The sequence below is a fragment of the Oncorhynchus keta genome, unplaced genomic scaffold (genome assembly GCF_023373465.1).
Source record: "Oncorhynchus keta strain PuntledgeMale-10-30-2019 unplaced genomic scaffold, Oket_V2 Un_scaffold_1880_pilon_pilon, whole genome shotgun sequence".
NCBI lineage: Eukaryota > Metazoa > Chordata > Actinopteri > Salmoniformes > Salmonidae > Oncorhynchus > Oncorhynchus keta.
The window spans coordinates 40817-57591 of NW_026290841.1; the positions used below are offsets into that span (position 1 = coordinate 40817).

At 48.6% G+C, this 16775-nt stretch overlaps 1 protein-coding gene across 1 annotated transcript in view; it reads right to left on the bottom strand.

The window, feature by feature from the left end:
• Window positions 1-16775, bottom strand: part of ugt8 (UDP glycosyltransferase 8) — a 116219-nt gene that overhangs the window by 35105 nt on the left and 64339 nt on the right. The window contains exon 4 of the mRNA XM_052514666.1: window positions 8211-8353. Within this exon, the coding sequence (XP_052370626.1) occupies window positions 8211-8353 (143 nt within the window). The remainder of the gene's footprint in view (window positions 1-8210; window positions 8354-16775) is intronic.

Sequence of the window (16775 nt, forward strand, 5' to 3'; positions counted from 1 at the left end):
CCGTGCAGAAGGACCGTGCTGAACGACCTTGCTGAACGATGGCGAACGCTGAACGACCGTGCCGGAACGACCGTGCCGAACGACCGTGCTGAACGACCGTCGAACGCTGAACGACCGTGAACGAATGGCGTGCTGAACGACCGTGCCGAACGACCGTGCCGAACGATGGCGTGCTGAACGACCGTGCCGAACGACCGTGCCGAACGACCGTGCCGAACGACCGTGCCGAACGACCGTGCTGAACGACCGTGCCCAAACGACCGTGCTGAACGATGGAACGAGCTGAATGACCGTGCCGAACGACCATGGCGTGCTGAACGACCGCGTCGAACGACCCGCCAACGATGGCGTGCTGAACGACCGTGCCGAACGACCGTGCCGAACGCATCGCGTCTAACCATCGCGCCGAACGACCGTGCTGAACGACCGTGCCCGAACGACCGTGCTGAACGACCGTGCTGAACGACCGTGCTGAACGACCGCTGAACGACATGGCGTGCTGAACGACCGTGCTGAACAACCGTGCTGAAGGACCGTGCCGAACGACCGCGTCAACGCATCGCGCCTGAACGATCGCGTCGAACCATCAAGGAACGATCGCGTCAACGCATCGCGTCAACGATCGCGCCTAACGATGGCGTGCCGAACGTCGCGTGAACGACCGCGCCGACCACCGCGCCGAACGACCGTGCCGAACGACCGTGCCGAACGACCGTGCCGAACGACCGTGCCGAACGACCGTGCCGAACGACCGTGCCGAACGACCGTGCTGAAGGACCATGCCGCTCTGTATCTGAAACCAAAGATGGATTTAACCGATGTCCTTTTTTTTGCAAAAATGCAAATGTGGAACTGTTTGTAGATTGGCTCTGCTCAGCGTTCTGAGGAGGGAGGACCACGTATGTAACCACGGTTACTACCGCCTAAACCACACTGGAAAGTGCTGATTTACCTTTCCGCCCAAGCAGCAGAACTCTTTGCACGTGAGCTAAAGGCCAGTCTGCTACTATCTATACAGATAGCAGATAACCCTTTGGTGTGGTACATGATTTGGGTGCTCTGTGGAAACAGCGCGGCTTCCTGACCTCCTCCTCTGGTCAGACAATCTCTCATTCAAAACTTGTTGATAACTTGCTAAAGGCTAATTGGCTTCCTTCTGAAGGTGCTGTTTGTAAGTGCATCGCTAACTCTTAAAAAGTTGTTGATTTTGGAAATGCATTTTGGTTTGGGTTTTCTGTGTTCGCTGAACAATTTTGTGCAAAATGTGTGATTTGTTTGACTAGCAACATGGGAAGAGCGATTCCCATGCCACTGACCCCTGAAGGACCATTTGATGGATTTGATTATTTATCTCCTTGTCAGGGTTACAAATATTGTCTGGTGATAGTGGATGCCTTCTCCAATGGGGGTCGAGGTGTTCCCCTGTTGACATTCCACTGCTATGGCTATGGGGCAGCAGGGTAGCCTAGTGGTCGGAGCGTTGGACTTGTAATCAAAAAGGTTGCTAGATCGAGTCCCCGAGCTGACAAGGTAAAAATCTGTCGTTCTGCCCCCTGAACAAGGCAGTTAACCCACTGTTCCTAGACTCAAATCCAATCAATCAAATGTATTTATATAGCCCTTCTTACATCAGCTGATATCTCAAAGTGCTGTACAGAAACCCAGCCTGAAACCCCAAACAGCAAGCAATGCAGGTGTAGAAGCACCAGTTAACCCACTGTTCCTAGACCAGTTAACCCACTGTTCCTAGGCCAGTTAAGCCACTGTTCCTAGACCAGTTAACCCACTGTTCCAAGACCAGTTAACCCACTGTTCCTAGACCAGTTAACCCACTGTTCCTAGACCAGTTAACCCACTGTTCCTAGGCCAGTTAAGCCACTGTTCCTAGACCAGTTAACCCACTGTTCCAAGACCAGTTAACCCACTGTTCCTAGACCAGTTAACCCACTGTTCCTAGACCAGTTAACCCACTGTTCCTAGACCAGTTAACCCACTGTTCCTAGACCAGTTAACCCACTGTTCCTAGACCAGTTAACCCACTGTTCCAAGACCAGTTAACCCACTGTTCCTAGACCAGTTAACCCACTGTTCCTAGACCAGTTAACCCACTGTTCCTAGACCAGTTAACCCCCACTGTTCCTAGGCCAGTTAAGCCACTGTTCCTAGACCAGTTAACCCACTGTTCCTAGACCAGTTAACCCACTGTTCCACTGTTCCTAGACCAATTAACCCACTGTTCCAAGACCAGTTAACCCACTGTTCCACTGTTCCTAGACCAGTTAACCCACTGTTCCAAGACCAGTTAACCCACTGTTCCTAGACCAGTTAAGCCACTGTTCCTAGACCAGTTAACCCACTGTTCCTAGACCAGTTAACCCACTGTTCCACTGTTCCTAGACCAGTTAACCCACTGTTCCAAGACCAGTTAACCCACTGTTCCTAGACCAGTTAACCCACTGTTCCTAGACCAGTTAACCCACTGTTCCTAGACCAGTTAACCCACTGTTCCTAGGCCAGTTAAGCCACTGTTCCTAGACCAGTTAACCCACTGTTCCAAGACCAGTTAACCCACTGTTCCTAGACCAGTTAACCCACTGTTCCTAGACCAGTTAACCCACTGTTCCTAGACCAGTTAACCCACTGTTCCTAGACCAGTTAACCCACTGTTCCTAGACCAGTTAACCCACTGTTCCAAGACCAGTTAACCCACTGTTCCTAGACCAGTTAACCCACTGTTCCTAGACCAGTTAACCCACTGTTCCTAGACCAGTTAACCCCACTGTTCCTAGGCCAGTTAAGCCACTGTTCCTAGACCAGTTAACCCACTGTTCCTAGACCAGTTAACCCACTGTTCCACTGTTCCTAGACCAATTAACCCACTGTTCCAAGACCAGTTAACCCACTGTTCCACTGTTCCTAGACCAGTTAACCCACTGTTCCTAGACCAGTTAAGCCACTGTTCCTAGACCAGTTAACCCACTGTTCCTAGACCAGTTAACCCACTGTTCCTAGACCAGTTAACCCACTGTTCCACTGTTCCTAGACCAGTTAACCCACTGTTCCAAGACCAGTTAACCCACTGTTCCTAGACCAGTTAACCCACTGTTCCTAGACCAGTTAACCCACTGTTCCTAGACCAGTTAACCCACTGTTCCACTGTTCCTAGACCAATTAACCCACTGTTCCAAGACCAGTTAACCCACTGTTCCACTGTTCCTAGACCAGTTAACCCACTGTTCCAAGACCAGTTAACCCACTGTTCCTAGACCAGTTAAGCCACTGTTCCTAGACCAGTTAACCCACTGTTCCTAGACCAGTTAACCCACTGTTCCACTGTTCCTAGACCAGTTAACCCACTGTTCCAAGACCAGTTAACCCACTGTTCCTAGACCAGTTAACCCACTGTTCCTAGACCAGTTAACCCACTGTTCCTAGACCAGTTAACCCACTGTTCCTAGACCAGTTAACCCACTGTTCCTAGACCAGTTAACCCACTGTTCCTAGACTCAAATCCAATCAATCAAATGTATTTATATAGCCCTTCTTACATCAGCTGATGTCTCCAAGTGCTGTACAGAAACCCAGCCTAAAACCCCAAACAGCAAGCAATGCAGGTGTAGAAGCACCAGTTAACCCACTGTTCCTAGACCAGTTAACCCACTGTTCCTAGACCAGTTAACCCACTGTTCCACTGTTCCTAGACCAATTAACCCACTGTTCCTAGACCAGTTAACCCACTGTTCCACTGTTCCTAGACCAGTTAACCCACTGTTCCAAGACCAGTTAACCCACTGTTCCTAGACCAGTTAACCCACTGTTCCTAGACCAGTTAACCCACTGTTCCTAGGCCGTCATTGAAAATAATCATTTGTTCTTAACTGACTTGCCTGGTTAAATCAAATGCCAGAGGACAAGGATCTCCTGAGAGAGATCCATCCCAAGGTGGGGGTTACCATCGGCTACGAAAAGGCAACTGACATTTACTCCTGAGGTGCCGACCTGTTGCACCCTCTACAACCAAATCAAATCCTAAACCCTATTGAGCATCTGTGGGAAGGTGGAGGAGTGCAAGGTCTCTAACATCCACCAGCTCCGTGATGTCGTCATGGAGGAGTGGAAGAGGACTCCAGTGGCAACCTGTGAAGCTCTGGTGAACTCCATGCCCAAGAGGGTTAAGGCAGTGCTGGAAAATGATGGTGGCCACACAAAATATTGACACTTTGGGCCCAATTTGGACATTAATGGCTGTGTGTTGATTTATTTTGAGGGGGCAAATTTACACTGTTATACAAGCTTTACACTCACTACTTTACATTGTAGCAAAGTGTAACTTCTTCAGTGTTGTCACATGAAAATATATACTCAAATATTTACAAAAATGTGAGGGGTGTAGTCACTTTTGTGATATACTGTAGATCCTGTGTACAAGAACCTGTCCTGATCCAACCCTGACGAAACCCATTCATAACCTGTTGATCCAACCCAGGCGAACCCCAATCAGAACCTGTCCTGATCCAACCCTCACGAACCCCAATCAGAACCTGTCCTGATCCAACCCTGACGAACCCCAATCAGAACCTGTCCTGCTCCAACCCTCACGAACCCCAATCAGAACCTGTCCTGATCCAACCCCATTCAGAACCTGTTCTGATCCAACCCTGCTGAACCCCATTCAGAACCTGTCCTGATCAACCCTGATGAACCCCATTCAGAACCTGTCCTGATCCAACCCCGACGAACCCCAATCAGAACCTGTCCTGATCCAACCCAAGGAATATTTCCAAACGCGGAAAACTGACAATCGTTCTCCTCATCGATTTGGCACGGGCAACATTTACTGATTGGATCTGTGGTGATCAAGCCTGTCTCTACCCAACACACTGGACAGTGAGCCGTATTTTCGGTAAACTAAACATCTCCCTTGTGGTAATGCATAAAACTAGCTCCTCCACTCCAAGCAGGTTACGACAAATTAAGAGAGGTATCTCGCAATCCCAATGATGTCCCCAGTGACTCGCAACGACCCTCAAAATTGCCCGTGGGTTAATCCCCTGGTATGGGGCATCGGGGAACGCACATGAGTTGAATCGGTCAGGATATAATTTGGAATCCATGGTCAATTTAACCACTTCAGTGTTTTCAATTATAAGACCAGAGTTGAATATCAGAAAGAGAAGAAGACAGGAGGAACATCGTCTTCATTCGTGAATGTGTCTTTACCTATTCTAAACCATGTGTCTTTACCTATTCTAAACCATGTGTCTTTACCTATTCTAAACCATGTGTCTTTACCTATTCTAAACCATGTGTCTTTACCTATTCTAAACCATGTGTCTTTACCTATTCTAAACCATGTGTCTTTACCTATTCTAAACCATGTGTCTTTACCTATTCTAAACCATGTGTCTTTACCTATTCTAAACCATGTGAATGTGTCTTTACCTATTCTAAACCATGTGAATGTGTCTTTACCTATTCTAAACCATGTGAAGGGATGACGTGATTAATGGGGAACCAATTACTTGTCTCCACAATGTCTGTGCGCCTTGATGAGGTCTGAGACAAGATGTGTGTGGTAGTGTCTGGAACCATTGTATTTCATCTCTGATGTTGCACCTATCCTGGGGTAGTGTATGACCTAGAGGCTTACTCCCCCCAGTGAGCTTGTCCAGGAGAGGGGTCAAGAAGGGGTTTTACCGGAGATCTGGAGTTGACAATTGATTTATGCCATAGACTGAGTTGGTGTTTCTGTGCTATGAAGTACCAGGGACGAGACCGGAGCCTCGTCTTCGGGCCCAAACTGAACAATAAAAACAGTCTTCATAGCAAATCGGTCTGCGTGATACTCCTTCCTCATTTATCAAGTCCCACCTTGTGACCCGTTCCACACGTCTGTTGTTTGTCATGTAGACTGAGGGGTGGGATCTTTGCTATAAAATATTTTTGTAGCCTTTGTGTCGTGGCTCTCAAGGAATCATCCGAGGGTGGTTCGTCGACCAGCCAATCGCTACTGCAGAGCTCTCACTCATAAAGATTCTGTTTAAGCAGAATCTACGAAAATCTACAAATCTACAAAAGAATCTACAAATCTACGACTTGTGTGATCCGTTTGTCTCTCTGCATTTGATAATACAGAAATTAACCACCACATCCATTGCAGTAAATAATTAAACTTGTCAACACTGGAGATAGTAGGTAAGGTGCTGGGGCCATTTTAGTGCCCACAGTATATAATTCAACTTGTCAACACTAGGTAAGGTGCCATTTTAGTGCCCACGAGAGCAGTGGTCGTTTATCATTCAGCCATTTTACCTCACCCACCTGGCTGATGGTGCCACCCCTGGCAGCCATTTTGTGTCCTCTCCCTCCGAGTTGCAGTGGGAGTGAATGGATGAGTTCCTGCCAAACTAGATGCCCAAGTGTTGATTTGCATCAACCAATGTTTGTGTGACAAGTTATTTATACCTATCCTCGACCAATGTGATTTAGCAGCCATGTTGTGTCCTCCCCCTTCCCAGTTACAGTGGAAGGGAATGTGAATTAGCAGCCATGTTGTGTCCTCCCCCTTCCCAGTTGCAGTGGAAGGGAATGTGAATTAGCAGCCATGTTGTGTCCTCCCCCTCCCCAGTTGCAGTGGAAGGGAATGTGAATTAGCAGCCATGTTGTGTCCTCCCCCTTCCCAGTTACAGTGGAAGGGAATGTGAATTAGCAGCCATGTTGTGTCCTCCCCCTCCCCAGTTGCAGTGGAAGGGAATGTGAATTAGCAGCCATGTTGTGCCTCCCCCTTCCCAGTTACAGTGGAAGGGAATGTGAATTAGCAGCCATGTTGTGTCCTCCCCCTTCCCAGTTACAGTGGAAGGGAATGTGAATTAGCAGCCATGTTGTGCCCCCCCCCCTTCCCAGTTACAGTGGAAGGGAATGTGAATTAGCAGCCATGTTGTGTCCTCCCCCTTCCCAGTTGCAGTGGAATGTAATGTGAATTAGCAGCCATGTTGTGTCCTCCCCCTTCCCAGTTGCAGTGGAATGTAATGTGAATTAGCAGCCATGTTGTGTCCTCTCCCTTCCCAGTTACAGTGGAAGGGAATGTGAATTAGCAGCCATGTTGTGTCCTCCCCCTCCCCAGTTGCAGTGGAAGGGAATGTGAATTAGCAGCCATGTTGTGTCCTCCCCCTTCCCAGTTGCAGTGGAAGGGAATGTGAATTAGCAGCCATGTTGTGCCTCCCCCTTCCCAGTTACAGTGGAAGGGAATGTGAATTAGCAGCCATGTTGTGTCCCCCCCTTCCCAGTTGCAGTGGAATGTAATGTGAATTAGCAGCCATGTTGTGTCCTCCCCCTCCCCAGTTGCAGTGGAAGGGAATGTGAATTAGCAGCCATGTTGTGTCCTCCCCTCCCCAGTTGCAGTGGAAGGGAATGTGAATTAGCAGCCATGTTGTGTCCTCCCCCTCCCCAGTTGCAGTGGAAGGGAATGTGAATTAGCAGCCATGTTGTGTCCTCCCCCTCCCCAGTTGCAGTGGAAGGGAATGTGAATTAGCAGCCATGTTGTGCCTCCCCCTTCCCAGTTACAGTGGAAGGGAATGTGAATTAGCAGCCATGTTGTGTCCCCCCCTTCCCAGTTGCAGTGGAATGTAATGTGAATTAGCAGCCATGTTGTGTCCTGCCCCTCCCCAGTTGCAGTGGAAGGGAATGTGAATTAGCAGCCATGTTGTGTCCTCCCCCTCCCCAGTTACAGTGGAAGGGAATGTGAATTAGCAGCCATGTTGTGTCCTCCCCTTCCCAGTTGCAGTGGAATGTAATGTGAATTAGCAGCCATGTTGTGTCCTCCCCCTCCCCAGTTGCAGTGGAAGGGAATGTGAATTAGCAGCCATGTTGTGTCCTCCCCCTCCCCAGTTGCAGTGGAAGGGAATGTGAATTAGCAGCCATGTTGTGTCCTCCCCCTCCCCAGTTACAGTGGAAGGGAATGTGAATTAGCAGCCATGTTGTGTCCTCCCCCTCCCCAGTTACAGTGGAAGGGAATGTGAATTAGTGGAAGGGAATGTGATGTGAGTGATGCCCTCCCCTTCCCAGTTGCAGTGGAAGGGAATGTGAATTAGCAGCCATGTTGTGTCCTTCCCCTCCCCAGTTACAGTGGAAGGGAAGGTGAATTAGCAGCCATGTTGTGTCCTCCCCCTCCCCAGTTGCAGTGGAATGTGAATGAATTAAATTGGTAGTACCTCCAGACCACGCGTTGGGGCAGCCTGCCCAGGGCTCCAGCCAGTTTGTGAGTGATGTCCTCTGAGAGGTATTTGACCCCAGCGCCAAACGATACGACCACGAAGCCATGCTCCACCGTGTCATGTACCCACGACTCAAAGTCCTGCAGCGCACACACACACACGCACGCACGCACGCACGCACACACACACACACACACACACACACACACACACACACACACACACACACACACACACACACACACACACACACACACACACACACACACACACACACACACACACACACACACAGAGAGAGAGAGAGGAGACAGTTCAAATCTAGACATAGGACTATCTGCTGTCCGACACACAACAACACACAGAGACACACACACCTAACACCCCGTGACTACTGTCGCCACGGCTACTGTATCCCTGGACGCTGTTTACATCATCATCAAACTATATTGATATAAAACAGAGAATTAAACCATGACAGAATGTGACGTCACATGCCAGCAGAAGAGTCACATGATCATTTTACTTCTGGTCTGTCTCCCATGACCCCTGAGTGAGGTGATAGTCCCCACCCTTCTCTCTGTGTCACAAGTTTCCCCTAGCAACAGATCTAGGATCAGCTTTTCCTCCCCAATCATAACCATTAGTGGGGGGGAAATGTAAAACTGACACACACACACACACACACACACACACACACACACACACACACACACACACACACACACACACACACACACACACACACACACACACACACACACACACACACACACACACACACACACACACACACACTAAATAGGTCATCTTCGTGAAGAACTAAAGCCAACTGATGTAGCATAGTAAACAGAGTTGTTTGTGCTTCGGTTCACGCTTCACTCATTTGTCATTGTCACAGTGTCTCTCAAATGGCCCACTAGTCTCTATGTAGTGTGACCGATATGGATCACAGTGCCATTTGGGCCAATCAGCCTTAAGAAGGGGTTCTGTCTAGCTAACACAAATACAGGTTATGGTTGACTGTAGTAGGCTGGACATATGGACCAATCAGCCTTCAGGAAGGGGTTCTGTCTAGCTAACACAAATACAGGTTATGGTTGACTGTAGTAGGCTGGACATATGGGCCAATCAGCCTTCAGGAAGGGGTTCTGTCTAGCTAACACAAATACAGGTTATGGTTGACTGTAGTAGGCTGGACATATTGCTATCAGCCTCCTCCAAGCCAACTAAGCTAGCTACATGTTGGGTCAAAGAAGAAGCCCAAGAACGTTAGCATGATGGTTAACTGTGTCTCATTACGTATCCAGTATTTAAAGCTCTTTAGCCGTTAGCAATTTTAGCATGATGGTTAATGGTTAATCCAGTATTTAAAGCTCTTTGTCAATGTTAGCATGATGGTTAACTGTGTCTATGTATCCAGTATTTAAAGCTCTTTAGCCGTTAGCAATGTTAGCATGATGGTTAACTGTCCAGTATTTCTCTTTATTACGTATCCTGTTATTAAAGCTCTTTAGCCGTTAGCAATGTTAGCATGATGGTTAACTGTGTCTCATTACGTATCCAGTATTTAAAGCTCTTTAGCCGTTAGCAATTTTAGCATGATGGTTAACTGTGTCTCATTATGTATCCAGTATTTAAAGCTCTTTAGCCGTTAGCAATGTTAGCATGGTGGTTAACTGTGTCTCATTACGTATCCTGTTATTAAAGCTCTTTAGCCGTTAGCAATGTTAGCATGATGGTTAACTGTGTCTCATTACGTATCCTGTTATCAAAGCTCTTTAGCCGATGGAAATGTTAGCATGATGGTTAACTGTGTCTCATTACATATCCTGTTATCAAAGCTCCTTAGCCGTTAGAAATGTTAGCATGATGGCTAACTGTGTTTAGCTGTTAGCATGATATGCTGTAGCCAGTTAGCTAGCCTGGTAATAGGGAACAATAGTGTCCTGTGTTGGTTAATAATGCATTGCATATGTCACATTAAGACACATTGTGCCAGAACACTGAGCCCAGTGACACACTCAATGGAGTGTAAAAACATTAGCCTAGCACGCTAACAGCCTAGCTCACCAAACATTAGCGTAGCATGCTAACTGCCTAGCTCACCAAACATTAGCCTAGCACGCTAACTGCCAAGCTCACCAAACATTAGCCTAGCATGCTAACAGCCGAGCTGAATGTCTGCCATTGTACAGTCTGGCCTGAAAAGGCCTCATTTGGGTGACTGGGAGGGAGGGAATGATGTGAAGACAGGGGGAGAGAAGGAGAGAGGGATGAGAGGGGAGGAGAGATGGTCTCTAGGCAGTGTGTGTGTGTGTGTGTGTGTGTGTGTGTGTGTGTGTGTGTGTGTGTGTGTGTGTGTGTGTGTGTGTGTGTGTGTGTGTGTGTGTGTGTGTGTGAACTCTGGGGATGGCACGGGCTATAAACCTAGGACACACTGTTCCTAGTGTCTCCACAACACAGACCCTGTACGTGTGTTTGTATCACAGGCCCAGAGAGAGAGAGAGAGAAATAGAGAAAGAGGGGGAGAGAGAGAGAGAGAGAAATGGGGGCGGAGAGATTGTTGTGTTACAATGGTCCTCTTTTCCACCGTGACCCTCGACCCCACGGCCAGAACAATGCCTTCTTATTGGCTAGAGCCACATTCCACTCCACACAATGCCTTCTTATTGGCTAGAGCCAGAACAATGCCTTCTTATTGGCTAGAGCCACATGACCTCCACACTGGAGCTGACCCCTCTCCCCCAGAGCTGACCCCAACCCCGCCAGCTGACCCCAACCCCGCGAGCTGACCCCAACCCCGCCAGCTGACCCCAACCCCGCGAGCAGACCGCCGAACCATTTCCCAACCCCGCTCGGCAGGGGCCAAACCAACCAGATCAATCATAGAGAGCTTTGGGGTTGTGAGACTTTTCACCTTGATTTATTTATTATTTAATTGTACCTTTATTTAACTAGGCAAGTCAGTTAAGAACAAATTCTTATTTACATTGATGGCCCTAGAAACAGTGGGTTAACTGCCTTGTTCAGGGGCAGAAAGACAGGGATTCAATTTAGCAACCTTTCGGTTACTGGCCCAACACTCTAACCACTAGGATACCTGCCTCACCAAACAAGGGGAGAGAGAGAGAGAGAGAGAGACAGAGAGAGAGAGAGAGAGAGACAGAGAGAGAGAGAGAGAGAGAGAGAGAGAGACAGAGAGAGACAGAGAGAGAGAGAGAGAGAGAGACAGAGAGAGAGACAGAGAGACAGAGAGAGAGAGAGAGAGAGAGAGAGAGAGAGAGAGAGAGAGAGAGAGAGAGAGAGAGAGAGAGACGCAGAGGGAGAGAGAGAGACACACAGAGGGAGAGAGACACAGAGAGAGACAGAGAGAGACAGAGAGAGACAGAGAGAGACAGAGAGAGACAGAGAGAGAGAGAGAGAGAGATAGAGAGAGAGCGGGAGAGAGAGAGACACACAGAGGGAGAGAGCGAGAGAGATGCTCAGAAGGCTTTGATCACACTTACTGGTCCGAGGCCAAACCATACGACTAACAACATTGGACACTTTATGGAACACAAAGCCTTCACCATCTCATCCTGAAATTTCCAAAGCCTGAGGTCATCTGCATTTTGGTCCAAAGAGCAGGAACCTGGACATCACCAAAGAAATCAGAAATACAGACATTGTCATCCTACAAGAAATAGGTTACAGAGAGCTGGTAGTCCCATCCACCACACTACCAGGTGGGTGGTATAGAGGAGATGGACCCACTGGTTGTCCTCTAGGTTACAGAGAGCTGGTAGTCCCATCCACCACACTACCAGGTGGGTGGTATAGAGGAGATGGACCCACTGGTTGCCCTCTAGGTTACAGAGAGCTGGTAGTCCCATCCACCACACTACCAGGTGGGTGGTATAGAGGAGATGGACCCACTGGTTGTCCTCTAGGTTACAGAGAGCTGGTAGTCCCATCCACCACACTACCAGGTGGGTGGTATAGAGGAGATGGACCCACTGGTTGCCCTCTAGGTTACAGAGAGCTGGTAGTCCCATCCACCACACTACCAGGTGGGTGGTATAGAGGAGATGGACCCACTGGTTGCCCTCTAGGTTACAGAGAGCTGGTAGTCCCATCCACCACACTACCAGGTGGGTGGTATAGAGGAGATGGACCCACTGGTTGCCCTCTAGGTTACAGAGAGCTGGTAGTCCCATCCACCACACTACCAGGTGTGAAACAGGGAAGACACTCAGGGGGTATGCTAATTTGATACAGAGCCTAACCCACTCTATTAAATTAGTCAAAATAGTAATATTTTACTTCTGGCTAGAAATTCAAAAGGAAATGATCTCAACAGAGAACAATGTCCTGCTGTGTGCTTCCTATATTCCCCACTAGAATTCCCTATATCCCCCACTAGAATCCCCTATATCCCCCACTAGAATCCCCTATATCCCCCATAGAATCCCCTATATCCCCCACTAGAATCCCCCTATATCCCCCACTAGAATCCCCTATATCCCCCCACTAGAATCCCCTATATCCCCCACTAGAATCCCCTATATCCCCCACTAGAATCCCCTATATCCCCCACTAGAATCCCCTATATCCCCCACTAGAATCCCCTATATCCCCCACTAGAAACCCCTATATCCCCTATATCCCCCACTAGAAACCCCTATATCCCCCCTAGAATCCCCTATATCCCCCACTAGAATCCCCTATATCCCCCACTAGAATCCCCTATATCCCCCACTAGAATCCCCTATATCCCCCACTAGAATCCCCTATACTCACCTAACATAATCGTTTGGTGTGCTATCGTCGTAAAGCCTTTTTGAAATCGGACACTGGGGTGGGATTAACAAGAAGTGTATCTTTAAAATGGTGTAAAATACTTGTATGTTTTGAGGAATTTAAATGACGAGGTTTCTGTTGTTTGAATTTGGCGCCCTGCACTTTCACTGGCTGTTGTCATATCCCGTTAGCGGGATCTCAGCCCAAAGAGGTTTTAAGAAATATTGTATTGTGGAAACCCTGCACTTTCACTGGACCAACACTGAACCAACTGTGTTACCAAAAAAACATTAGGCAACAACAAATTCATCCCTTTTAGACTTACTTCCTGGACAATCCCCCCCCCCCCAAGATGGCAGCGCAGTAGGACGTGTATATCTGTCTTTATCTTATCCCTTGTAAATAGCTGAACTTTTTCGGATATATCTTAATCTCTCTTTCTATCTACGAACTAAATATACTTTCCTGCAACCCACCTCACCCAATGTGGTACGGATCTGCTATGTCTATTCCTTATACCTGGAACTTCCATCAGGAGCTCACCAGCTACTAGTTTTTGTTAGCCACGGCTAGCGGTCCTCTAGCCAGCTAACTAGCTACTAGTCTTTGTTAGCCATGGCTAGCAGTCATCGCCTTTTTTTCCCCCGGCATCAGCCAGCCACGGCTAGCGGTCCTCTAGCCAGCTAACTAGCTACTAGTCTTTGTTAGCCATGGCTAGCGGTCCTCTAGCCAGCTAACTAGCTACTAGTAGTCTTTGTTAGCCATGGCTAGCGGTCCTCTAGCCAGCTAACTAGCTACTAGTCTTTGTTAGCCATGGCTAGCGGTCCTCTAGCCAGCTAACTAGCTACTAGTAGTCTTTGTTAGCCATGGCTAGCGGTCCTCTAGCCAGCTAACTAGCTACTAGTAGTCTTTGTTAGCCATGGCTAGCGGTCCTCTAGCCAGCTAACTAGCTACTAGTCTTTGTTAGCCATGGCTAGCGGTCCTCTAGCCAGCTAACTAGCTACTAGTCTTTGTTAGCCACGGCTAGCGGTCCTCTAGCCAGCTAACTAGCTACTAGTCTTTGTTAGCCACGGCTAGCGGTCCTCTAGCCAGCTAACTAGCTACTAGTCTTTGTTAGCCACGGCTAGCGGTCCTCTAGCCAGCTAACTAGCTACTAGTCTTTGTTAGCCACGGCTAGCGGTCCTCTAGCCAGCTAACTAGCTACTAGTCTTTGTTAGCCACGGCTAGCGGTCCTCTAGCCAGCTAACTAGCTGCTAGTCTTTGTTAGCCATGGCTAGCGGTCCTCTAGCCAGCTAACTAGCTGCTAGTCTTTGTTAGCCACGGCTAGCGGTCCTCTAGCCAGCTAACTAGCTACTAGTTTTTGTTAGCCACGGCTAGCGGTCCTCTAGCCAGCTAACTAGCTACTAGTCTTTGTTAGCCACGGCTAGCGGTCCTCTAGCCAGCTAACTAGCTACTAGTCTTTGTTAGCCATGGCTAGCGGTCCTCTAGCCAGCTAACTAGCTACTAGTCTTTGTTAGCCACGGCTAGCGGTCCTCTAGCCAGCTAACTAGCTACTAGTTTTTGTTAGCCACGGCTAGCGGTCCTCTAGCCAGCTAACTAGCTACTAGTCTTTGTTAGCCACGGCTAGCAGTCATCGCCTTTTTTCCCCCCGGCATCAGCCAGCCTTAGCTCGGACAATCACCTGCCAGTCTGCACAGCTCGATACCAACCCAGAGCATATCGGACTGCTTCTCTCTACCACACCGGATTCCTGCCGCTCTTTCGTCCCACACACGCGGAGACATCACCTACGTTAATTTGACGCATCAAGAGACCATTGCTGTTCTGGTTAGTAATCATTGCCTTGTTTCACTGTAGAGCCTCTAGCCCTGCTCAATAAGACTTAGCTAAGCCTTTAGCTCCACCTCCCACACATGCGATGACCTCACCTGGTTTAAATGATGTTTCTAGAGACAATAGCTCTCTCATCGTCACTCAATGCATAGGTTTACCTCCACTGTACTCACATCCTACCATACCCTTGCCTGTACGTTATGCCCTGAATCTATTCTACCACACCCAGAAATCTGCTCCTAGATGACCAGTTCTTATTTCATGCATGTGAACATCAGAAGCATCCTCCCTAAGTTTGTTTTACTCACTGCTTTAGCACACTCCGCCAACCCTGATGTCCTAGCCATGTCTGATTCCTGGATAGGCCACAAACATTCTGAAAATTCCATCCCCAACTTCAACATAGAACTGACAAAGGAGGTGGAGTTGCAATCTACTGTAGAGACAGGCCTGCAGAGTTCTGTCTACTAACTAGGTCTGTTCCCAATCTACTGCAGAGACAGGCCTGCAGAGTTCTGTCTACTAACCAGGTCTGTTCCCAATCTACTGCAGAGACAGGCCTGCAGAGTTCTGTCTACTAACCAGGTCTGTTCCCAATCTACTGCAGAGACAGGCCTGCAGAGTTCTGTCTACTAACCAGGTCTGTTCCCAATCTACTGCAGAGACAGGCCTGCAGAGTTCTGTCTACTAACCAGGTCTGTTCCCAATCTACTGCAGAGACAGGCCTGCAGAGTTCTGTTTACTAACCAGGTCTGTTCCCAATCCACTGCAGAGACAGGCCTGCAGAGTTCTATCTACTAACCAGGTCTGTTCCCAATCTACTGCAGAGACAGGCCTGCAGAGTTCTGTCTACTAACCAGGTCTGTTCCCAATCTACTGCAGAGACAGGCCTGCAGAGTTCTGTCTACTAACCAGGTCTGTTCCCAATCTACTGCAGAGACAGGCCTGCAGAGTTCTGTCTACTAACCAGGTCTGTTCCCAATCTACTGCAGAGACAGGCCTGCAGAGTTCTGTCTACTAACCAGGTCTGTTCCCAATCTACTGCAGAGACAGGCCTGCAGAGTTCTGTCTACTAACCAGGTCTGTTCCCAATCTACTGCAGAGACAGGCCTGCAGAGTTCTGTCTACTAACCAGGTCTGTTCCCAATCTACTGCAGAGGCAGGCCTGCAGAGTTCTGTCTACTAACCAGGTCTGTGCCCAATCTACTGCAGAGACAACCTGCAGAGTTCTGTCTACTAACCAGGTCTGAGTTCTGTCTACTAACCAGGTCTGTGCCCAATCTACTGCAGAGGCAGGCCTGCAGAGTTCTGTCTACTAACCAGGTCTGTGCCCAATCTACTGCAGAGGCAGGCCTGCAGAGTTCTGTCTACTAACCAGGTCTGTTCCCAATCTACTGCAGAGGCAGGCCTGCAGAGTTCTGTCTACTAACCAGGTCTGTTCCCAATCTATTGCAGAGACAGGCCTGCAGAGTTCTGTCTACTAACCAGGTCTGTTCCCAATCTACTGCAGAGACAGGCCTGCAGAGTTCTGTCTACTAACCAGGTCTGTTCCCAATCTACTGCAGAGACAGGCCTGCAGAGTTCTGTCTACTAACCAGGTCTGTTCCCAATCTACTGCAGAGACAGGCCTGCAGAGTTCTGTCTACTAACCAGGTCTGTTCCCAATCTACTGCAGAGACAGGCCTGCAGAGTTCTGTCTACTAACCAGGTCTGTGCCCAATCTACTGCAGAGACAGGCCTGCAGAGTTCTGTTTACTAACCAGGTCTGTGCCCAATCTACTGCAGAGACAGGCCTGCAGAGTTCTGTCTACTAACCAGGTCTGTTCCCAATCTACTGCAGAGACAGGCCTGCAGAGTTCTGTCTACTAACCAGGTCTGTTCCCAATCTACTGCAGAGACAGGCCTGCAGAGTTCTGTCTACTAACCAGGTCTGTTCCCAATCTACTG